Consider the following 25,834-nt stretch of genomic DNA (forward strand, 5'->3'; position numbering starts at 1 on the left):
CTCACTAGAGTTAGTCGCTCAGTTGTGTCCCACTCTTTGCGACTCCATGGACTATAGCCCACCAGGCTCCTCTGTCCATGGAATTCTCCAGGCAAGAATACTGGATTGGGTTGCCATTCCTTTCTCCAGGGGATCTTCCCAACCAGGAATTGAACCCAGGTCTCCTGCACTGCAGGCAGATTCTTTATCATCTAAACCACCAGGGAAGCTCTATTAAATAACTAGTTAAAAGATATTTGAAGACTCTTACTCTCTTTGTCAAAGGCATCTTTAAAAATTCAAGACCTTCTACTGGCACAAAAACAGAAATACAGACTAAAGGAACAAGACAGAAAGCCAAAAGATAAACTCACACACCTACAGACACCTTATTTTTGACAAAAGAGGCAAGAATATACAATAGGGCAAGGACAGTCTCTTCAGTAAGTGGTGTTGGGAAAACTGGATAGCTATATGTAAAAGAATGAAATTAGAACACTTCCCAACACCGAAACAAAGACAAACTCAAAATGGATTAAAGACCTAAATATAGGACCAGAAACTATAAAACTCCTAGAGGAAAACATAGGCAGAACACTCTATGACATAAATCACAGCAAAATCATCTATGACCCACCCCTAGAGTAAATGGGAGGGAACACGGGTAAACCTATGGCTGATTCATGTTGATATTTGGTGGAAACCAATGCAATAGTATAAAACAATTATCATTCAATTAAAAATAAATAAAAACAAAAACAAACAAGTAGGACCTAACTAAACTTAAAAGCTTTTGCACAGCAAATGAAACTATAAACTATTCACATATAAAGGTGAAAAGACAACCAACCCTCAGAATGGGAAAAAATAACAGCGAATGAAACAACTCACAAAGAATTAATTTCAAAACTGTATGAGCAGCTCATACAAGTCAACACCAAAAAAAAACCCAATCAAAAAATAGGCAAAAGACTTAAACTGACATTTCTCCAAAGAAGACATACAGATGGCCAACACAGGAAAAGATGCTTAACATCACTCATTATTAGAGAAATGCAAATCAAAACTACAATGAGATATCACCGCACACCGGTCAGAATGGCTAATCATCAAAAAATCTACGAACAATAAATGCTGGAGAGGTTGTAGAGAAAAGGAAACCCTCTTGCACTGTTGGTGGGAATGCAAGTTGATACAGTCACTGTGGAGAACAGTGTGGAGAGTCCTTAAAAAACTAGGAATAAAGCCAGGAATATGACCCAGCAATTCCACTAATTCTGAGGAAACCAAAAACACCTGTAAGTCAATGTTCGTTGCAGTTCTATTTGCAGTAGCTAGGACACGGAAGCAACCTAGATGTCCACTGACAGATGAATGGATAAAGAAGCGGTGTTACATATACAACGGACTATTACTCAGCCATAAAAAGGAACGCATTTGAGACAGTCCTAATAAGGTGGATGAACCTAGAGCCTGTTATACAGAATGAAGTATGTCAGAAAGAGAAAAACAATCATCACATCCTAACACATATATATCGAATCTAGAAAGATAGTACTGAAGAGCCTATTTGCAAGTGGCAATGGAGACACAGACATTGGGAACAGACTTATGGACACAGTTCAGTGCGGGGAAGGAGAGGGTGGGCGGTATGGAGAGAGTAACATGGAAACATACATTACCATATGTAAAACAGACAGCCAATAGGAATTTGCTGTATGACTCAGGGAACTCAAACTGGGGCTCAATAAGCACCTAGAGGAAACAGGGAGGGAGACAGGTGGGACGTTCAAATGGGAGGGAACATGGGTAAACCTACGGTTGATTAATGTTGATATTTGGTAGAAATCAATGCAATACTATAAAACAATTATCCTTCAATTAAAAATAATTTAAAAAATTCAAGACCTTCAGTAATTCCGTGAAGTAAAAGGACAAACACAATTTAAATCACTATTTGGTATTAATAAAATTAAATAATGACGTATTTCATAATAACCATAATATCAAACTAAACAATATATGAGGCTCATAGTAAGGATTATTTAAAACCTTTAAAATGTCATTATTGTAGGTAGTTAAAATTTCACCACAGCTACAGGTTGGTTACAACAGCTGTCAAGAACATCAACTACATATTCTACATGTACAAAGGAAAGATGTAAACCTTTTCATGAAAAATCAGGTTCATGAGCAACATCATGTTTGCAGATATGTTGCTATTGATGTCCAACACTTTGCACCCAGATGGGTAAACGGGTCTGTTTCAAGAAGATTTTCAATCTTAGTAACTACTACCCTCCTGCCTTTATTGCTGTTGAATGCCCAAATTTTTTTCTCACTTCTAATTTACTTCCTCTCGTCATAGCTATTTTTCCCCCTTATTGCTCCTAGAAGAAAAGTTTGCCCCTTTGGCCAGTAAGTTAAAAGACTGCTTCTTTCAGTGCCTTAAATTGTTGACTCCGAGTGTATCACGTAGAACAGTCAAGGGTTTGGAAGGAGAGAAATCTATTCAGCATTAATTTCTTGCTATTGTTCTTGATCCCCCAAACCAGTAGTTACATGTCAGATTAGAATGGTCCCAAAAGGCTAAGGGAAAGCCAAGGTTATATCATCACTTGTTTGTCTTTTTTAAAAGATTCATGTTTGGAAGAATAGACTGCTTTGAATTGTTTAAAGTTTAGAAACAATCTATTTGCAACAAAACCTTATTTCTTTCCAGTCACTCTGTAGCATAACAACAAAAGGCCAAATTCCTCTTGTGAGCTTTTGAGGCAGATTTCAGGGCTCAGCGCCACATATTAATCCTACAGGTTTTTAACTCTGTCTGGTTTAACTGCCCAGAGCTACTTCATAATCATCTGACTGCTTTGTTTTGTACCCTTGGGTGAGATAAAGACAATTAAACAAAAAGGCACATGAAAGCCACCCCAACAACTCTTCAATTGATAGTCATTACAATGCTTCTCAATACCGAGTTTGCCTAGAAATGAAACTGTTAATAAAATCTTTCATATGTCCATGAAGTTAAGCCTACATAACATTTCTAACAGATAACAGACTAATAACCAGGACACAGAAAGAGAAACTATAAATGAAAAAGCCAAAAGCAAAAAGCTGGAGCCCAGGGAACTCTACCCAATACTCTGCAACGAGCTACATGGGAAAAGAATCTTAAAAGAGTGGATGTAAGTATATGTATAACTGATTCACTCTGCTGTACAACAGAAACTAACACAACATTGTAAATCAACTCTACTCCAGTAAAAATTAATTAAAAAAAATTTTAGAAATTATTCTCAAATATCTCTAAAAGATGCACCCAACCCAGGGATCAAACCCAGGTCTTCCACATTGCAGGCAGATTGTTTACCAGCTGAGCCACCAGAGAAGCCCAAGAATACTGGAGTGGGTACCCTATCCCTTCCCCAGGGGATCCTCCCAACCCAGGAATCAAACCAGGGTCTCCTGCATTACAGGCAGATTCTTTACCCTCTGAGCTACCAGGGAAGCCCAAAAGATGCAGAGGGGGAAAAAAAAGTCACCTAAAGATGCCACAAAGCAATTCACAGTAAAAAATATATATATAAACATTCAAACATATGAAGATGATCAACGTTATCAGAAAGAAGACAGGAGATTTTTTTTAAAGAGTGAGATATTTTGTACCTATCTGATATACAAATTTTTAGAAGATTAATAATCATGAGAACTGAATGTAAGATAGAAGGCACTGTTGGTAAGAAGTGGTAAAGCCTTTTGGGGAAGAAATTTGAGAGAACTAAAACAACTTGAAATGAATAAAAACTCTGATCCAGAAATTCTACTTCTAGATTGTTTTAAAAATGTGTGTGCAAAAATATATGTGCACACACACACGATTTGTACAAAGGTGTTCATTTCAGAATCATTTAGAAAAGTTATATGTGATTAAGCAATCTGAAATTCCATAGACAAAGAGATATTTATGACACACATCCATACTGTGGAGTACTATGCAACAGTGCAAACAAGGAGAACAGTTACATAGGATGGCATTTTTAGAAAAATCCACCACTACGCACTACCGAGCAGACACAGTAAATGGCAAAAATATGTGGAGAATGATACCATTCATGTAAACAAAGTCAAAACAAAACTATTTTGATACTTAATATAAATGTTAAGGCAGAGTAAAAGGTATGAAAAAACAAACTCCATACTAATAAAAGTGTTCCTCTCTGCTTATCTCTAGGCTTAGGGGTTTGGAGGTGGTTGAAAGGTGGTTCTTTATTTACATTATTTGATTTTTGAAAGAGAGAAGATACTAGCTTATTAAAGAATAAAACCCAAAATACATAAGGAATAGCATAAACCAGTGCTGTATGTATTCTCAAGATACTAGTATGATACATGTATACTACCGGTGAGAGAGACTAATATACAGAGGAGTACATATGAAACTCTTAAGAACTATAAACCCCAAGATGACCTGTTACTGCTTAGATTTTTAATTTTTTAATAAAGATGTATTACTTTATCACTAAAATCCAATAAAAGTATTTTCATTTTAAAGAGGAAGAGAATATGTGGGAAGGTTATTTTCTGAGCTTTATAAGAGGTTGTTACTTTGATTTTTTAAAAAAATCAACACATTCTTAAACAGTCTGAATGGATTTAATATTATTGAAAAAAGAAAAAGTAAGTAAATATACACTGATAGCTACTGAACCTATAATGTTTAAGAAGGAAATAAAATCTGGATACAGTCCAAATAAAATGCAACATTTAGAGCTCCTTAGAAAATAAGGTTTAAAAATAACAATCAAATATATCTGGCAATGCCTTTAAGTATATGAGAACTTAATTCATTAATTTTAATGGCTTTTGCCTTACAAACTGGAAGTTAAAATTACATTGTTGTTTATTTCTATAAGGACATATAAAAGTTAGATAAATTCTTGAAATAAACTATAACAATATGCAAAATCAGATTTACTACCATATTCCATTAACATATATATAGTTATTTAAATGACTGTTAACCAATATGATTTTTTTAACATAAGTTTGCACTCTATTCCTCAGCATCCCAAAGGGACAAACTCCTTAGACAGAAGTCATTAAATAGTCATAAAAGAAGGCTGAAACTATTAAAAAAACTTCCAAATACAGACCAACCTTCCTTAAGAACGTAGTAAAAAACACATGAAACACTTCTGAAGTAACCTCAATTCCCCTTTGTACACATCTCTGGTGCTCATGCGATTATAAAGTATATATACCTCTAAGCATCTTAACAAAAGGTTTAATAATGAAGAAAAAAAAACGGAAGTACTAAATGTTATGAAGGCCAATACCAAAGGCACACTTGAGGCTCTAGATTTGATTCTGGTTTGCTCTGTCCCTGAATCTGGGATTTATAATCTCAACAAGCCTTAGTTTCCTAAGCTGTGAAATGGAAAAACCAAAATCCTCTTCACACTTCATTTATTTGTACCTGAGGAGTTAATGGACAATAAGTACACTCCTGTGCTTTGGAAAACTAGACAGCACTATAAAAATACATTTTAAAAATTATTCTTATCACAATAAAATACTGGCAAAATCGATTTTTTTTAATCAAACTATATTGTATAGAATTTGTAAAGGACTAAATATTTTCTAGAGAACTACCTACTAGAGATATTGACAAATAACAAGCACATCAATTAAAACAGTGTCTACGGCAAGCCATTTTGCCTCTTTATCTACTTAATCACTATAGAATTCTACTTGTTGTCAAATACAACAGCAATTTTGTCAAGCTAGGTAACTCTGTCAAATGTCATTCTTTCAAAGGCCATGTTCTCTCTTCAAAGCTTCTGCATATTTTCCATGTTTCTTTCAATATCCCTTTATATCCACCACCGAAGACTAAGGGTTTGCTTGGTAAGATGCAAGGTAAACTGTCGTATTTGCCAGATTCCATACAGACATATCAAGTAGAAAAAGACACCAATGACAAGTGCACACACGTGTATATATGCACATACAAGCGGTGTGCACACACACACACAGTGCCCTTCGTTCTTTAGGGGGAAATGCATCTCTTATACAGCAAATGATCGTCACTTTAAAAGGAAGTGTGCAGCACAAGCAAAAGAAGAAAAATAAACCTTACTCACCATCTCCCATAGCCATTCAGATGGTCCAGGGAGCTCTCTCAAACCAAGAGGTCAAACAGCACAACAAACAAATGCAGCTCGGTGCCTGCGCCACTGGGCTCGGCCTGCAGCCTGCAGACACCCTGCAGACACCCGGAGCACGGTGTGACCCAGGCCGCGCTGCAGCTCTGCACCGCAATAGCCAACAGCTGCTACTCCACTTCAAAATAAAAGTCTGGGGTCTTGCTGAAAACCCTCGTCTCTTTAGCAGAGCCTTGCAGAGCTTGATCAAGATTATTCTTTAACTGCATGTAAGAGGTTAGATACAGGTTGTGGTATTTCTCCTTGTGCTGCCTGCCTGAAATTTAATGTAAGAAAAGCTCTGGGAGCCAATAAATGCCATCCCACTGAGGGACTTTTAATGCAGTCATCAAAACACAAGGCATGTGTTCAACAATCATTTTCTGCTTCCCTAAAGATATCCATGTAATCAGTAGCAATCACATGATCTGATGGATTAACTGATTTGTGCCTTTTTTAGAGGTTTTCATCCTTTTGTCATTACCTTTTAATATTTACAACGGAGACTGCTAGAAGCACACAAACAGGAATAGCCCAGTTTCCATGATTAACTGCTCTCATTATGCAGGAAGCATTTCTGGCTGCCGTAAACAAATCACGTCAAAGGCAGCCCATCAAAGGCTGCTCTGTGTGCGGACAGCAGGGCCACACGGAACAAAGCTTGCTTCTGGTGGAGACAGGACCCAGCCAGTGCGCAGCTGCGGGGACCTGGAGCACCCTCCATCCCCGCTGCACAGCCATCAGCACACTGCCAAGCTCCGAGAAGGCCCTGGGGCTCCTGGTCACAGACAGACACGTTTTTCACTCAACCTAAGGAAAGGGCTGCTTTGCTTTTGCCAAAGGGTATGTTATCAACTAGACTGCCAGTTACCTTATTGCCTCGTATAGCCAAATACCAAGGTAATTTCAAAGCCTAGTTTCTATGCTTTATTTTATTGCCAACCTTCTAAAACAATTATTTTCCTACAACTGTTTTCAAAAAGAGAAGCTGGGAGATATCTTACAATGATTACACGCCAAGACTGCATTCGGTCCTACACACACACGTGACAAATCAGGATTATGTGGAGTTTTTTCAGTTAAAAAAAAAAAAAGAAAAAGACTTGCAGTCACAGCCACCAACACGTCCGTGTTTACATCTCGGTGAGCGTAGGAGCCTGTCTAGAAAGCTCCATGATGACACCAGACCCAGCCATAATCACAGGGCGCCTGCAAGTTTCAGTCTTTTCCTTCCTACAGGGCTGCTGTTGCCTTCTTTCAGCCATGATTTGATTAATTTTAAGTCCAGTTTCCTTCTAATAGCAGTTAATTCCACTGCACTTAAGGATTCTGCCTAACTTACTCTTTAATGAGAATTAAAGTCAGACTTGAAATACCCTCAAGACAAAAAAAAAAAAAAAAAAATACCATGCATTTCTCACTATTCCTAAATTATACAACACACTCAAATCTCTGATAATAGAATTTATTTTGTGTTCTTGAGTGTGCTGAACTAATGCTCTAGAAAATCAAGTCAAAGAGTTCAAACAAAACTTAAAAGGGTACAGATATGGCAAGCATGAAAGAAATCAGAGCCAAAAGCATGAGATGTAAGGTTATGCATTAGGACGTGCTTTAGGAGAGAAGAGGTAGATGGAAGAGGAAATAAAATAGACAATTTTCCCAAACAATAAACGTATATAAGGTAGTTTGAGGTCATATCACTACCACTTACCACAAGCTTCTCCAGCCTAAAATCCTTCTTATTCCCAGAAGCCTATCAAGACTCCTCCTAAGGCCTACAAGACCCTCATATCGTGGTTGCTGTTTACATTTCCAATTAGCTCTCACAGACGCTCTGGCCTCCAACCTAGCCCTTTCCGCACTAGGTTCTAGTCAGCCCTGGCCTCCTCCACTCCGTTCTTCATATATATGAAGATATTGTCCACCTCTCAGCCTTTACAGACACACTTTCTCTGCCCAAAGCGTTTTTTTACCACCATGTATCCAATGACCAACTCATTCTCCTTTATCAGGTCTCAATTCAAATATGTCAATGCTCAGAGAGGCTTGCTCACCCTTCTGTCTAATGTGGCATCACTGAGTTAACATCTCCATACCCTATTTACTTCACTTAATGACTGTGAAGATGACAGATTTTAAACTACAGTGGCTCTTAGACACTTATACCACTTTTACAACAAATCCTCTGGGTTGGTTTTTGTTTGTTTATACATAATAAGATCACTTTTTCATCCCTAAACAACCTAAATCAATATAAGAAGTATGGTATTTCATTATTATAGTTTTAGGCAAAGACACACTAAAAGTTTTTACTTCTCGTAACAGTTTTCTAGTCACAGAACATCAGATGAAACAAATCCAAATTAAATACCAGGTTTGGCTGAACTCACAATAATTTGTTTTGCATATGTACACCAAGTGAAAGAGAGAAGAGGTGATATCTTTAATAGCTCTTCATTCTGTTGTGTGCATGAACTACTTCTACAGATTTCCATGTTGAGCCTTTATTCTGACTTAGATGCTTTCCTGTCTGTAACTTTATTTTCAAGTTTTAGTTTGAGTGAACAGTAACAATGACCCAACAAAGGATTGAAAATTGTGCAGAAATAAAAAAATGGAGTCAAATAAACGTTCACTACATTATTTTAGGTATAATCTTATTTGCTATTGTTGATTAGTCACTAACTCATGTCTGACTTCTTTGCCACCCCATGGACTGTAGTCTGCCAGGTTCCTCTGTCCATGGGATTCTCTGTAGGCAATACTGGAATGGGTTGCTGTTTCCTTCTTCAACTTGCCAGTTAATAAAACTGGTTTTCAGTGCTCAATTGACATATTTTTCTACCTGTGAAAATTATTCAGGCATCTTGGGTTGGGATGAAATATACTATAATGTTAGGAAAAATTAGGAAATTATTCATTTAATGGCTTTTTTACTTAGCAGCGAGGATTTTAAGGAATAATTTAAATTAATTTCAGTAAATTCATTAGACAAGGAGTAGTTGTATTTTCTTTCATTACCAACTGCAATCACTCTGGATATCCATGTGTTTACTTACTTATGATCTCTCTGTCCCTAGAATGTAGGTTTGTCTAGGCTGAAACTTTAACTGTCTTCTTCACTCTTGTGACAAAATCCATTTACATTTTAAGAAGACCATTCTCAATTCTGGTAGAAAGCAGATTTCAGGGGTCAAACACAGAACTAAAACCTATTGCAGTAGGTTGCAGGTAAAAGCTAAAGGAGATTTATAGAAGGGTTTTAGCAGTGGAGATGTGAAAAAAATTAGCAAACTTGACACATATTAGGATTTCAGAGGGAGAAATGACTAGTTAGAATGGGAGATCAATGCAAATTATTAATAATTCTAATCAGGAAAGTTTTTAGCTTGAGTTGATGGTGGTGCCATTGACTGAAATGGGTAAACTGGGGAAAGAACAGATTTGAGGGAAAGGAAGAGAACAGGCTTTAATTTTTGGACCTGTTAAGCCCGAGATACCTATCAGGCATCCAAAGGGAAAGGCCACATCAAGGTGACAGGCTCTGAGATGTAGAACACAGAGAGATAAATGAGGGCTAGAACTACACACTTGGAGTCATCAGCAAATAGTTACCATGTAAAGCCTTTGGGCTGGATTAGATCACTGAGACAGAATAAAGACAAGGGGGGAGAGAGGCTTGGGCCCTGGGACCTGCCAACATGATAAATGGGCTTTCCTCTTTTAGCCTCTTAATAACAAAGCTGTTACAGTATTTTTCAATGATAGTACAATACCATCATCAAAATCATCCTGACCAATTTTTACACACCAGTATATATATTATAGATTTTTAACGTTCACATTTGACTTTACTTTCAATATGCAGATTATAATCTCCAAAACAAAAGGATTCCTGAAGATTTCTTTCCAAGAGACATAAATGTCAGGTACTAACCCTAAATCTCCCTGTTTATGGAGAGATCATCAAAAGAAAAAGAAATGAGAGCTAAAAGAACAAGAAACAAAAAAACCTTCTATCTTTTGAAGGTAACAAAAATAACCTCACAAAATACAAGAAGGGCAATACTTTCAAAATAAATCACAATCAAATAATAAATATCTTAAATTTATAGTATGCATTGTATTTTTCTTAAGAGTTGTGACTACACAGTCTGGAATACACAAATGAGAATGCACTGTAAATGGTACAAAAACACAATTCCTTAATTCAAGGAATTTTAACAATTCGCCATCTTTTTTGCTCTTTCTGGTTTGTATGGAGATGGACAGAGGTAACTGCTGGAAAAATAAGAACAAAGTACTTAAAACACCTTCTATTCAGAGAGGAAGATCGAGAAACAGCTGGCAATCAGGGTGAGGACTGGTGGTGCTAAAATCAACTTATGCTCCTGCAACTAAGTTTAGATTAGGGTGGACACAATCTTCTTAACACTAAACTCTTACTACATCTGCCTGAATGCAATACAACAAGGCTTGCATGCTAAGTCACTTCACTCGTGTCCGACTCACTGAGACCCCATGGACTATAGTCCACCAGGCTCCTCTGTCCATGGAATTCTCCAGGCAAGAATACTTAAGTCTTGGTTTAATCTGGAGAAAAATAACTAAATTATATTAGTAACTAGTCTTCCTGTCACCTGACTATAACAATTCATACAACAAATTTTTTCTCCAGTATCATATACATTATTAAGCTAAGTATACTATCTTTATAAAATAAACCTATTTTCCTAGGTGAAAAAACTACCTATACTATCTTTGGAAATAGACTATATTATTCACATATACAGTTAATTAACACTTAAGGACTAAAGGTAAATGCTACCCAGTAAGATGAAACACAATTTAGCAAACCTTACAAAAAAGAAGAGCAACCACAAAATCAAATAAATGCTAGATACCAACACCAAGCCTCCTTGAATCCAAGGAGGTCTCATTCTAATTAAGAAGCCAAAAATGATTATACTGGTGAAGTTCCTATGTCTGTGTTTCTTCACTGGTATCATCACTGATAGTCTAAACACAGGTGTAACAGAGTAATCAACCCTACAATTTCTACTAAAAATCAGTTACATAAAACAATTACTCTGCTATCATAGGCATAACATTCTCTAACATAAATCATACCAATGTTTTCTTAGGTCAGTCTCTCAAGGCAATAGAAATAAAAACAAAAATAAGCAAATGGGACCTATTCAAACTTATAAGCTTTTGCACAGGAAAGGAAACCATTAAAACAACAACAACAAAAACAACCCAAAACACAACCTATGGAATGGGAGAAGATATTTGTAAACGATGCAATTGACAAGGGCTTAATTATACAAACAGCCAAAATATACAAACAGCTCATACAACTCAACAACAACAAAAACCCCAATAAGCTAAATGAAAAGTGGGCAGAGACCTAATTATATAATACTCCAAAGAAGACACACAGATGGCCAACAGGCACAAGAAAAGGTGTTTAACATCACTAATTATTAGAGAAATGTAAATCATAACTACAATGAGGTACCACCTCACACCAGTCAGAATGGCAATCATTAAATGTCCACTGACAGATAAATGGATAAAAAAGATGTGGCTCAGATACCCAATGGAGCATGACTCAGCCATAGAAAGAATGAAATAATGCCATTTGTGGTAATACAGATAAACTAGAGATGGTCATACTACGTGAAGTTAAGTTAGAAAGACAAACGCCATATGATATCACTTATGTGTGGAATCTAAAATATAAAACAAATGAACCAATCTATGAAACAGAGATGGGCCCACAGATAGAGAAGAGACTTGTGGTTGCCAAGGGGAAGGGAAACTGGGAATTGGGGTGAGCAGCTGAGAACTATTATATACAGAATGGATAAACAACAAGGGCCTGCTGTATAGCAGAGGGAACTATATTCAATCTCCTGAGACAAACCATAATGGAAAAGAACATAAAGAAGAACGTGTATATGTGTATAACTGAGTAACTGCAGAAATCAACACAACACTGCAAATCAACTACACTTCAATTACAAAATAAGTTGAGTAAAAAACACATTTTATGCATAGAGGGACACAGAGGACAAGGGGGTCATCATATCTTCAACACAGAGGATACCAAAAATAAGGTTAAAGAATAATACCACTTTACACAATTAACACATTATTAAATTTTCACTTATTCCAAAAGAGTCAGAGGATAGGTAATGATCAGAAGAATATAAAGGCTTTGTTACTATATCCTAACCAAGTTTTAACCCACAAAGTCAAATCTGCTGAATCAGTGATATAATAGTTGACTTGAAGGCATATCTTAGTATCTAAAACTCTGCTACCTAATCTCAGAAATGTTTGAGATCTGGATTAACTTAATTATTCTTACCTTTGCAGGCACTCAAAATCATACCGCCTGAATTTTGCACTTCATCAAATTTGGCAAGTATCATTTCTAATCTGGGAATAAAGAATAAATTCTGTTTATTTTACATACACTTTCAATTAGAAACAATTTCCTTCACCACCTCCCTGAGAAAAAACAATCCCAGGGATTCAGTTAGTTGTATACAACTCTCTTTTTATAATTAACTCACGTACTGAAAGCAGACACAAAACCCATCTATTCGGTAGAGAAGAGGAGTCAAATACAGGTAGAACTCTACACATTCACAGGTGTATTTGTAAAAAGGTAACTTTCAAAGGAAGGGGATTACAATGTATAAAATAAGTACGTTACAGGGATATATCGTACAACAAAGGGAACAGAATAACCATAAATGGAATATAAAAATTGTTAACTGTTATATTGTACACCCAGAACTTACTGTACATCTACTATAATTCCACTTTTTAAAAAAAGATAACTTTTACACAAGACAGTTTCATAGTTTCATCATAAAATTATTTCTCCAAACCCATCAAAAGTACTTTAGTTCCAACTTTACAATGAATCCACTCAGTCACCAAGACATTTTTTTAAAGTACATAAAAATCACACTAAGGAAACTTAAACATAAAAACAATGAAATACAAAATGTCAGAAATTAAAGTAATGCTGATGTCACTGATAATCTCATGTTGAATTTTAATTCAATACCAACTCTATTAACTCTTACATTCAGAATAATTACTTTCTACATTTCTGTTATCACTTCTAATTAAAAATGTGTTTTTTATTAAAAAAGTAATATATACTCATTACAAAAGAAAATTAGGAAACATAAATAGAAACAAAGAAAAAACCCACAATCCCACCACCCAGAGAATTTATTCAATTGCCTGCTTTCCAATTCTTTATATTTATATATAAATTTTCTTTGGGTCAAAATGGGATCACACTGACAGCACTATTTTTAAATTTTTCAATATTATATCATGCTATGATTTACTCTTCAATTTATGACTTAGAGATCTAGGTAGGTCTTTAACTGCCAAATGTTTTTCTCACATCAATGTTTCTGTCATAATTTCACTTCTAAAACTTTAGTTAAGCCTTAGTCCACATTCTGTCATCTTTTACTTGTAAACTGAGGATGAAGATACTGTTTGGTCTAGAAATTTTTTTTTTTTCAATTGAAAATCTTCTAGAAATTTATTATAACAGGATTTCTAAACCTTAAACTCATCTCAGAGTCACACATCTGAAAGCATTAAATTCAACAAATATTCATACATCTGAAAGTACTTCAGTCAAAAGATACCAAGTCCCTTCAGCCTACAGAACAGTTATCTTCCGGAGACTTGAATAGACATTAAACAGGCTGCCCAGACAACATGTGGACAAGATGAGCCAAGGTAGGGAAAATTGGAACTGGAAGATAGGAGTTCAGAATGAAGACCATACAGGCCACAAAGCTCTTCGGGAAAAAGTCAGAGCAAGATGTTAAGGAGCATGAAATTAGCACTCAACTATTCAGTAACAAAATGGGAGGAGGAAACTAAGGGCTGCAAGCTCTGAGAGAAAGGATGGTTGGTAAGGAATTGACATGGGACAGATGAAACAGCAAAGAGTGAAGATACAGGCAGCTTTAATGGGAAGAGGAAATACTAGCAAATATAACAGTAATAGGGAGAAAGATAGGAATAAACAATAAAAGGCTATTATAAAATAATATAGCTATTTAGAAAAACAACCTTATTCAAAATGGAGGCTACATAATCTGATGGAAAAGGAGGAAACAACGTAAGAGTAGGCAGAAGAAACTAGGATCTTTTAAGTAATTCAGGAAGAAAAAAAATTAGGCAATTTAACCGAAGGCAAATACAATAGAGGCTGGAATATCCAAAAGCAACTTAGACGGCCAAAGGATAGAGATGTGTAAAGCTCTGGAAGGTTCTGATTCAGGGTAAGGATAGAGACCAATAAAGCATTAGGATGGAACTGGGAAAGAAACTCTATCTGAAGTCCATATATAAGTTTAGAGTCATAATAAAAAATCACAAATACAACATGAAAGAGAGAATTAGGTATCTCAGAACATAATCTCTTTGGTGTATCAGCCAATTACTGATAAAATATTCATGCCACACAATTCACCCCTTTAAAGTGTACAATTCAATGGCGTTTAATATAAAGCTAAGAGATGTACACAATCAATTTTAGGATGTCATTATTATCCCAAAAACCACCCAATACTCATTAGCAGTCACTCTCTCCAATTTTCTCAGAACTATGCAACCATTAATTTAGCTTCCTTTCTACAGATTTGCCATGTCTAGCCATTTCATATAAATGAAATCATCTAATATGGGTGGCTTTTTTCACTGACAATGTCTTCAAGGCTCATCTATGTTATAATATATATCGGTCACCCCTGTTCATGGCCAAGTAGTAGTTCATTTACAGATATATTCTATTGTTTATCCATCAGCTTACGGACATGTGGGGATATGAGACATTTTGACTTTTTAGCTATTATGAATGTTCACAATGTTGTTATGAACATCTGTGCACAAGCTTTTGCGTGGATATGTTTTCACATCTCTTGTGTATATAGCTGGGGGTAGAACTGCTGGATAATATGGTAATTCTGTTTAACATTTTGAGGAACTACAGACTGTTTTCCAAAGTGGCTATACCACTTTACATTCCCACCAACAATGCCTTCTAATTGCCCTACATCCTCAACAACACTTGTTATTGTCTATCTTCTAATTTTAGCCAACCTAGTAGTATCATCTTGTATTTCTCTGATGGCTAATGATGCTGAGTACCTTTTCACGTGCTCACTGGCCACTTGTGTATCTTCTCTGACAAAATTTCTATTCAAATCCTTTGCCTGTTTTTAAAATTGGGTCATCTGTCCTTTTACTGTGGAGCTCTAAGAGTTCTTTATTATATATTCTTCATATACTTGGGACACATGTTTTTTATGAGATGTATTATTTGTAAATATTTTTGCCATTATGTGGGTCTTTTTTTCGATTTCTTGATGATGTCCCTTGAAGCACAAGTTTTTAATTTTGATGAAGTGCATCTTATTTTTTTCCTTTGGTTGCTTATCCTTTTGGTGTGACATATAAGAAACCACTGCCTAGCATTCTCTGTAAGTTTTATCATTTTACACTTAGTTCTGTGATGCATTTTGAGTTAATTTTGGGATGTGGTATGAGGAAGAAGTTAAACTTTATTCTACTACATGTGGAAATCCCACTTTCACATCACTATTTATTGAAGAGAGCTATTTCAGTCCTAAAGGATGCTGCTGCAAAAGTGCTGCACTCAATATGCCAGCAAATTTGGAAAACTCAGCAGTGGCCACAGGACTGGAAAAGGTCAGTTTTCATTCCAATCCCAAAGAAAGGCAATGCCAAAGAATGCTCAAACTACCACACAATTGCACTCATCTCACAGGCTAGCAGAGTAATGCTCAAAATTCTCCAAGCTAGGCTTCAGCAATACATGAACCGTGAACTTCCAGATGTTCAAGCTGGTTTTAGAAAAGGCAGAGGAACCAGAGATCAAATTGCCAACATCCACTGGATCATGGAAAAAGCAAGAGAGTTCCAGAAAAACATCTATTTCTGCTTTATTGACTATGTCAAAGCCTTCTGACTGTGTGGATCACAATAAACTGGAAAATTCTGAGAGAGATGGGAATAGCAGACCACCTGACCTGCCTCTTGAGAAACCTGTATGCAGGTTAGGAAGCAACAGTTAGAACTGGACATGGAACAACAGAGTGGTTCCAAATAGGAAAAGGAGTATGTCAAGGCTATATATTATCACCTTGCTTATTTAACTTATATGCAGAGTACATCATGAGAAATGCTGGGCTGGTTGAAGCACAAGCTGGAATCAAGATTGCTGGGAGAAATAGCAATAACCTCATATATGCAGATGACACCACCCTTATGGCCACAAGTGAAGAAGAACTAATTAAGAGCCTTAATTAGTTAAATTAAGAACTTTCATTAAGATCCTTTTAATGAAAGTGAAATAGGAGAGTGAAAAAGTTGGCCTAAAGCTCAACATTCAGAAAACTAAGATCATGGCATCCGGTCCCATCACTTCATGGCAAATAGATGGGGGCAGGGGGAAACAGTGGAAACACTGGCTGACTTTATTTTTGGGTCTCCAAAATCACTGCAGATGGTGATTGCAGCCATGAAATTAAAAGACGCTTACTCCTTGGAAGGAAAGTTATGACCAACCTAGACAGCACATTAAAAAGCAGAGACATTACTTTGCCAACAAAGTCTGTCTAGTCAAGGCTATGGTTTTTCCAGTGGTCATGTATGGATGTGAGAATTAGACTATAAAGAAAGCTGAGCGCCAAAAATTGATGCTTTTGAACTGTGGTGTTGGAGAAGATTCTTGAGAGTCCCTTGGACTGCAAGGAGATCCAACCATTCCATCCTAAAGGAAATCAGTCCTGAATATTCACTGGAAGGACTGATGCTGAAGCTGAAACTCCAAGCTCTGGCCAGTGAAGAGCTGACTCATTTGAAAAGACCCTGATTGAAGGCAGGAGGAGAAGGGGACAACACAGGATGAGATGGTTGGATGGCATCACCGACCCTATGGACATGAGTTTGAGCAAGCTCTGGGAGTTGGTGATGGACCGGGAGGCCTGGCGTGCTGCAGGGGGTGGTCACAAAGACTCGGACATGACTGAGTGACTGACCTGAACTGACCTATGTATCCTTTTATATATTTTGAATATGATGACAGTCCAGAAAATTAAACCTAATAAGCACATGAAATTAAAACCTTTAAAACCAGTGACAAAAAAATATATTTAGTAATACGTACCTAGCAGGGGGAATTCCTCTCTTATAAAGGTCCACTCTCACTTTCTCTCCCACATGTCTATAAATCTCCACCATAGCCAATATTGCAGCATCTCTAACCTGCCAAATAATTCAGAACTTAAAAAAAAAAAATACAAGATACAATAAAATACTTTACCTCCAGATAACATTACATTCACGGACCAACTTGAAGCTCCAAGTTGGTTTTAATGCCTTTAAACCCCTGGGAGATTACGTTAGGTCATTAATAAAAACCCAGATGACCTATCTAGAAATGTCTAGAGAAACCTTGTAAAAGTTTTACAGAAATCTAAGAAGCATCTAAATAAATGTGACTTTTACAAAAGCTTCTATTTGTAATAAGATTGTGTAAAGAAGTGATAATACAAATCATTATCACAGTTAACATTTTCTTGGAATAAAACTGCCTTTTAGAAACGTGGCCTGAACTCAAACAGAAAATTATACACCAATGTTCACAGCATTATTATTCACAATAGCCAAAAAGGTGAAACGACCCAAATATCTATCTGTGGATGAATAGATAAACAAGATGTGGTGTATATTAGTTAGCCTTAGAAAGCAAAAGAAGGAAATTCTGACACACGCTACAACATGGATGAACCTTGAAGACAGTATGCTAAGTGAAATATGCCAGATACAAAAGGATAAATATCACATGGTTCCACATGATGACTGGTCAAATTCATAGGGAGAGAAAGTAAAACATGGCTGCCAGGAGCTGCAGGACTGGGGGAATGCGGAGTCACTGTGTGGCAGCTGGGACGATGGAAAAGCTCTGCAGATGGCTGGTGGTGATGGCTGCACAGCAATGCCAGTGTATTTACTGCCAGTGAACCAACTCTACACTTAAGAATGGCTGAAATGGTAAATTTTATGTTTTGAATATTTTACCACAATGAAAAGAAAAAATAAATGCGGCCTAAACACAGGAATGTGGAAGACAGCTCTTAGTTCCTCTGCACAGCTCACTGCAGAAGGGGAAATAAAGAGACAGGAGAACTCTCTACAAACCTCTACAGGAAGAACAAGGGCCTAAAAGCAGGGAAACCTAGCTCAGGGTCATTCCAAATGCCCAAGCTGTGCTAAAAGAGTTACAGTCAAGATTCAACCCCACCACAAGGGACAAGTTCCAGAGCACATTCCTGTACTATGTCTATAGTATTTGTGGCTCAGGGCATGAAATCTCCAGCAAGTGATATACCACTGGCACAAGCAGGGTTATGACTGTTGCAAAAATAATGCAGGAATGAAAAGGAAGCTGACAATGTGTCCTCACAATTAGCTCATAGAAGGGACACTACAGAAGGGTGTCCAGGTTCTTTGTTACTCAATCTTTCTAACTTAAGAATTATCCTTTAAGTCCCATCTATCCTTAATACTAGCCAAACAGCTAACTAACTTAAGTGACGTTGTGAATAAAACATGTTCTTAAAAACTAAATGTGGTGGAGTTTGAAAAAAAAAAAAAATGAAGTGGAATCTTGATTTTACCACTCCCCTTCACCCTCTCTTCTTTTTTAAACATGGAATAAGAGCACTAGAAAACAAGAGGTGGCAAAAAAACTGACTGTAAATTTAGTGCTTGAATATAAATAAAATTTTACCTGACTGTTGGAATCTCCAAACAGGATACACAAATGTGGTACCAACTTGCTGAGGACTAGTGGCTGAGCCCCAAAACTAAATATAATTTGAAAAAAAAAAAAAAAAAGTAAAGAGAATTTGGTTTTAATTAAATAGTAAACAAAACACTGTTATACTTTTTTCTTGTCTGTCTCAATAAGACAAATATGGTGGAGAGCATGAGCATACATCATTCAAACATGAAAAGTATGAGACACAAGCAAAAACTAATCCTAAACAATGTGAGATATGGAAACTTTAATAATCATGACCGACAATGAAAACTGTCAACACATGATCCAACGGAGCAAAATGTTCAACTAATGGCACTCTTAAACCTAGCAACCTATCACTCACTCAGAAAATTTGAACTTTTGTATTAAAATACTGATTTTTTTTTTAAGACTCTGGGTCTTACACAAATTGGCATTCCACTAAAATAAGTAAATTAAAAGATATTTATTTATGCTTACTAATATTTTGATGAGGTCATGGGTTGAAAGCAAACGACAAGGGAGCCAAAAACCACAAAAGCTGTGCGGACTGAATGCACTTACAAGCTCTAGATGGCAGAAAGGACCATAGAGGAGTAAAAGAAATAAAACAAAGGTATAGTTAGAGAAGAGGAAGTAACACTACAGGAAAAATTGAAAGCTCCTACACACTACCTATCTTGCTGCACAGAACTTGAAAAAACTAATCCAGAAAGAGAACAAACGCTTTCGTTTACAATTTCCTCAGACTGGAGCTCTGTGGCATCTCTGCTGTCGGATCTCTGCATACTGTGGCCAGCTGCACTGTCTGATTACCTGGGGGGTTTTACTCAGTCCATGATTTTGGTAACCACCTGCACTGCTCTAGAACGCCTAGGGCAAGTGGCAAAAGGGGGCTGGGGAAATTGGCTACAACAGCTAAAATACCACAGAGTTAAAGAAAACTCCAAATTGGGTCCAGAACAGAAGTAGATTCTAAGTTCTACCAGCATATTTGTTATATGACCATCCATTTCGGGTGGCAACCACTAACATATGAAAGAGAAAAAGAGAAACTTATCAGTGACTAGTAATTTTTAATTAACAACATGAGAGAGCACTTACACACAAAAAAATTAGCAGATAAAGCTATCAAATAAGATAAAAATGCTGGTGACAGAGATCAATTAACAACTATCAACTATTTAAAATCTATTATTTCTATAGCTTTCCTTGTGCTTTGTGAAATCGATACATTGTTTTTTCTAGAAAAATGAAAAACATATTTCAATAATCATAAAACTTACATGTTTAATGTTTCAATAAGACACAGACACACGCCTTCTCGAGATCGAAAATTCTTGTGCTTAAAACCAGAGGCCAACTGTTCCCAAATGTACTATTTGAAAGAAAAGTAAACATGTATAACAAAAAATTAAATTACTCATGTTATAATCTTTTATCTATTCTCGACCGTACTACCAGCCTTACTGACAGCTAAACCTTCCCATGGACTGTTCACTTCTCTGCAAGCTTTTCTAAGCCAAATTTGCACTGATGCTGCTCTCACCCATTTTTAATATCTTAATCACATTTTTAACTTCGATTTTCTATCTTTTACTTTAGATTTCAATTATTCTTGGAAAAACTGTGTCTAATACCTAAAAACCTTAGAACTTCCAAGGACACAGAAATTTCTCTAAGCTTTAGAAACCTTCAGTAACAATGCTACCATTATAAGCCTCGGAGTACTGTCAGCATTTAAAAGGTCCAATGTTGCCTAGCAACTAGTACAGACTGTCACAAGGAATAGGCTTTTTCAACATTTTATAATTCAGGCTGTTTTCCTCTTAACACTGGATCCAAATACAGAAACACATTTGGGCAAATCATTCTATTGCTACCCACCCAGTAATCTTTTCTTTTTGAAAAAGCATAGATAAACCTATACAATCGAAAACAATTACATGGGTTTGTTATAAGAAGGAATTGAGCTTTGTTTTCCCAAACATATAGCCAACTGTCCCAATCAGTCTTTTCTCCACATTTAAGAAACACCACCCTTACCATTGACTAATGTGTACATACACACATATACACAAACTTTCACACATACATACATACAAATGCCTCTTCCTGGACTCTATTCTCCCTGGACTCTGTATTCAATTTCTACTAATATTATTTCTCTCTGCCAAATTTTCTGGAGAGTAACTTACAAGTTTACAAAAAAAAAAGTCTTAAATGTGAATAACCTGACCTATTAACACCATGTCAGAACACTTCTCTATACTTACGTTTATGTCCAAAGACATAAGGATGCCCTTTATAGTACTCATTGTAATAGCATGTCAAAAACAAGTTAAAATTCGAATTGCTAAGCAAGTGTCAAAGGATACTCACCAAGTTATAAATAAGGACTTATATACATATTTATATCTTTATATTCTAGGGTATAAAAAAACAGAGGAAGTCTACTTTTACAACTCAATTCTCCAGATTTTTTAAATAAAATATACATAATACAATTCTTATATTGCATTTTAAGTAACACAATATCATTGTATATTTTGTAAACTGATTTTTTTCCCACTAAAAGTGAGCTACTCTTTAAATATTTGTTTACATGTCACTTTACTCCTCCTTCAAAATACATCCATAAGACCAATTTTTTTCTACCACATTCATAAAACACAGGTACTATCATCTAACATATGCCTTATATAACTAGCAACCACTTGTTACAATAAAAATTTTCTCCCTGTCTCAGTAAGGGTTTCAGAAACTCATATAACCCTCACTGAACACCAATATAATTTGCAGGTAGTGAAAACCAGAAAATCCTAACAAATAATATAATCAGTACACTGTCAAATCACTGAAATCTGTAAGTTAGCTTTTTGAAAAAGCATTAAAGAGCAGAAAATAAGAAAAAGAAAACCCAAAAAATCAAGCAGTTAAATACTGACAACTTTTTAAAAATTTCAATGTCTTTAAAGCATTAGCAATAATTCACTGTTTAAAATTCTAAGTTTCACATCCCTGGGGCTTTATTGACTTGCTGTGATTACCACCTATCTTTACTGTTAGTTAATCATCAATGAGCAGAATCTGAACTTTAAAATGCAGGCTTACCATAGGTGGTGCTACCTGATCCATTAATTTCAGTATCAGAGTCTGAGCTTCATCTCGAACCTTGTCTTTGGCATCTCCCATTCTGTCTACTAAAGCTACAATAACTAGAGAAATGAGGAGAGAAAAGAATAAATATTTATAATTCATCTCCATTTATGAACTGTACTTTACAAAACTACAGACATCAATTATTTCCATAATGAAAAGTTATGAAGCAAACTGTTTCAAGTTCTCTATCCGTGACTCCAATCAAAAATAACTGAAAAGCAAAGTTTCATAAGAATACACACGGTATGATATCCACTTAATAATATTCAAAAAACAGGCAAAACTTACTATTATTCTGTCTAGAGATTCATATAGATGGTTAAGTGCTACAGAGCAGCAAGGGAATGATTATCCCAAGGTCATGACAATAGTCACCTCTGGTAAATAGTGGGAGGTGTCTACAGGAAAGCACTTATAAGGAACTGGAAGAGTTCTAGTTTTTTGACCTGGGCATAGACAGTTGTTGGTTTTACAATTATTCCTTAAATTGTACATGCTTGATATGTATTCTTCTATATGTACAATGTATTACTCAAATGACAAAAAAAAAAAGCCTGGTCCATGAGACTGAGGTCCTTCTCTACTATATCCAAGCCTCTGGCACTATTCCAAGAAAGACGGCTGGAAAGGCAGGTTAGAGTCCATTCCTGGAGAGTTTTCATGGAACAGGCTTCCATAACTATAACTCAACAAAGCACTGTGAAGAAATCATACCTATTGAGGGTGGGGAAGGAGCAAATGGGAGGGTGGCTAGAACTGAAGTTATGGGCTGTAGTCAGCCCATAGGGTAAAAACACCTCATAGTCAAAATTATATTTTTGTAATCCCTTAAATTACCATTTGGAGAAGGCAATGGCACCCCACTCCAGTACTCTTGCCTGGAAAACCCCATGGACGGAAGAGCCTGGTAGGCTGCAGTCTATAGGGTTGCTAAGAGTCAGACATGATGGAGCGACTTCACTTTCACTTTTCATTTTCATGCATTGGAGAAGGAAATGGCAACCCACTCCAGTGTCCTTGCCTAGAGAATCCCAGGGACGGCGGAGCCTGGTGGGCTGCCGTCTATGGGTCGCACAGAGTCGGACACGACTGAAGCGACTCAGCAGCAGCAGCAGCAGCAGCAGCAAGTTACCACTATCACTTAGTGTGGTGATATGAGGTGTGTGACCAAACTACTTAATCTTTTTGTCTTTATCTCCTCAACCCATAAATGTCTGGAGCAGTACTCACCTCAGATTACTGAGATACATGTAAACAACTCAGAAAGTGAGGGACACTGGGTAAACATCAAATGGGTCCCCTACTGCTCCCATCAGCCTACAGGTTCAAAAGCACAGATATTAACTTCTTTTGTTTTTACTGTGATCTTACAGCTACAGCCTTCCTTTCTCTGAGGCCACAGAGGCTGAGGCCTAATTAGTTATTTACAGACATACAATTAAATGTGTAGCTAATGTGATGCCAACGTAGTCTACAATGTAACACTGTCTACAGTGTAACAATCAGAATTGATATAATGATGATTAACAACATTTAAGGGAAGAAGAAACACATCCTTTTTGGAAGAAAATGAAAAGCCAACCATGCAAAATGGAATGATCATCCAAATACCTAAGCTTAATCAAGGAAATGATTATTTAAGGAAACAAAATCTTTGCCATAATAAAAATCATAACCCTAACCATGAGGCAACTGAAGTATCTGTCAGTTGAAACAATATAAATCCTTCTCATCTTTTTTTGATTTTTTTTAACTTATTTACTTATTTGGCTCTGCTGGGTCTTAGCTGTGGCATGCAGGATCTTTAGTTGCTGCATGTAGCATCTAGTTCCCTGACCAGGGATCGAAACTGGGTCCCCTGTATTTGGAGGGCAGTCCTAGACAATGGGCCACTAGCAAAGTCCGAATCCTTCTCATCTTGCTTAGACATATATTGTTAACACTAGAGAAGTTCTCCCACATCTACAGAATTGGCTACTGTGGGACTCTGTTTCTGACAGCTTTGGACAGACAGAGACAAAACAAAACATTTAATAAATGTTAGATATTATTATGTACTATAGCAAGGAGAGATAAGAAAGCCTTCCTTAGCAATCAATGCAAAGAAACAGAGGAAAACAACAGAATGGGAAAGACTAGAGATCTCTTCAAGAAAATTGGAGATATCAAGGGAATATTTCAAGCAAAGATGGGCTCAATAAAGGACAGAAATGGTATGGACCTAACAGAAGCAGAAGATATTAAGAAGAGATGGCAAGAATACACAGAAGAAGTGTACAAAAGAGATCTTCATGACCCAGATAATCTCGATGGCGTGATCAATCACCTAGAGCCAGACATCCTGGAAAGTGAAGTCAAGAGGGCCTTAGGAAGCATCCCTACGAACAAAGCTAGTGGAGGTGACGGAATTTCAGTTGAGCTATTTCAAATCCTAAAAGATGATGCTATGAAAGTGCTGCACTCAATATGCCCAGCAAATATGGAAAACTCAGCAGAGGCCACAGGATTGGAAAAGGTCAGTTTTCATTCCAATCCCAAAGAAAGGCAATGCCAAAGAATGCTCAAACTACCGCACAATTGCACTCATCTCACACACTAGTGAAGTAATGCTCAAAATTCTCCAAGCCAGCCTTCAGTAATATGTGAACTGTGAACTTCCAGATGTTCAAGCTGGTTTTAGAAAAGGCAGAGGAACCAGAGATCAAATTGCCAACATCTGTTGGATCATCGAAAAAGCAAGAGAGTTCCAGAAAAACATCTATTTCTGCTTTACTGACTATGCCAAAGCCTTTGACTGTGTGGATCACAATAAACTGTGGAAAATTCTGAAAGAGATGGGAATACCAGACCACCTGACCTGCCTCTTGAGAAATCTGTATGCAGGTCAGGAAGCAACAGTTAGAACTGGACATAGAACAACAGACTGGTTCCAAATAGGAAAAGGAGAACGTCAAGGCTTATATCGTCACCCTGCTATTTTAACTTATATACACAGTACATCATGAGAAACGCTGGGCTGGAAGAAGCACAAGCTGGAATCAAGATTGCCAGGAGAAATATCAATAACCTCAGATATGCAGATGACACCACCCTTATGGCAGAAAGTGAAGAGGAACTCAAAAGCCTCTTGATGAAAGTGAAAGTGGAGAGTGAAAAAGTTGGCTTAAAGCTCAACATTCAGAAAACGAAGATCATGGCATCTGGTCCCATCACTTCATGGCAAATAGATGGGAAAACAGTAGAAATAGTGGCTGATTTTATATTTTGGGCTCCAAAATCACTGCAGATGGTGACTATAGCCATGAAATTAAAAGACGCTTACTCCTTGGAAGGAAAGTTATGACCAACCAAGATAGCATATTGAAAAGCAGAGACAACAAAGTCTGTCTATTCAAGGCTATGGTTTTTCCAGTAGTCATGTATGGATGTGAGAGTTGGACTATAAAAAAAGCTGAGCGCCGAAGAATTGATGCTTTTTAACTGCGGTGTTGGAGAAGACTTTTGAGAGTCCCTTGGACTGCAAGGAGATCCAACCAGTCCATCCTAAAAGAGATCAGTCCTGGGTGCTCTTTGGAAGGACTGATGTTGAAGTTGAAACTCC

The 25,834-nt window shown here is 36.7% G+C and overlaps 1 protein-coding gene across 27 annotated transcripts in view; it reads right to left on the bottom strand.

Annotated features, from left to right (window-relative positions):
* CLASP2 (cytoplasmic linker associated protein 2) overlaps nt 1-25,834 on the bottom strand; it is a 175,597-nt gene that overhangs the window by 132,748 nt on the left and 17,015 nt on the right. For 26 of the 27 annotated variants that reach the window (NM_001191201.3, XM_059879719.1, XM_059879716.1 and 23 more), the window contains exons 3-7: nt 22,186-22,289; nt 20,358-20,449; nt 19,060-19,135; nt 17,434-17,531; nt 12,565-12,635 (exon numbers count right to left, since the gene is read on the bottom strand). In NM_001191201.3, coding sequence (NP_001178130.2) covers nt 12,565-12,635; nt 17,434-17,531; nt 19,060-19,135; nt 20,358-20,449; nt 22,186-22,289 — 441 coding nt within the window. Of the gene's footprint in view, nt 1-6,125; nt 6,277-12,564; nt 12,636-17,433; nt 17,532-19,059; nt 19,136-20,357; nt 20,450-22,185; nt 22,290-25,834 lie in introns of those variants that run through there. The other variant, XM_059879723.1, reaches the window with a different exon arrangement.

The sequence above is a fragment of the Bos taurus genome, chromosome 22, assembly GCF_002263795.3.
Source record: "Bos taurus isolate L1 Dominette 01449 registration number 42190680 breed Hereford chromosome 22, ARS-UCD2.0, whole genome shotgun sequence".
NCBI classification, from domain to species: Eukaryota; Metazoa; Chordata; class Mammalia; order Artiodactyla; family Bovidae; genus Bos; species Bos taurus.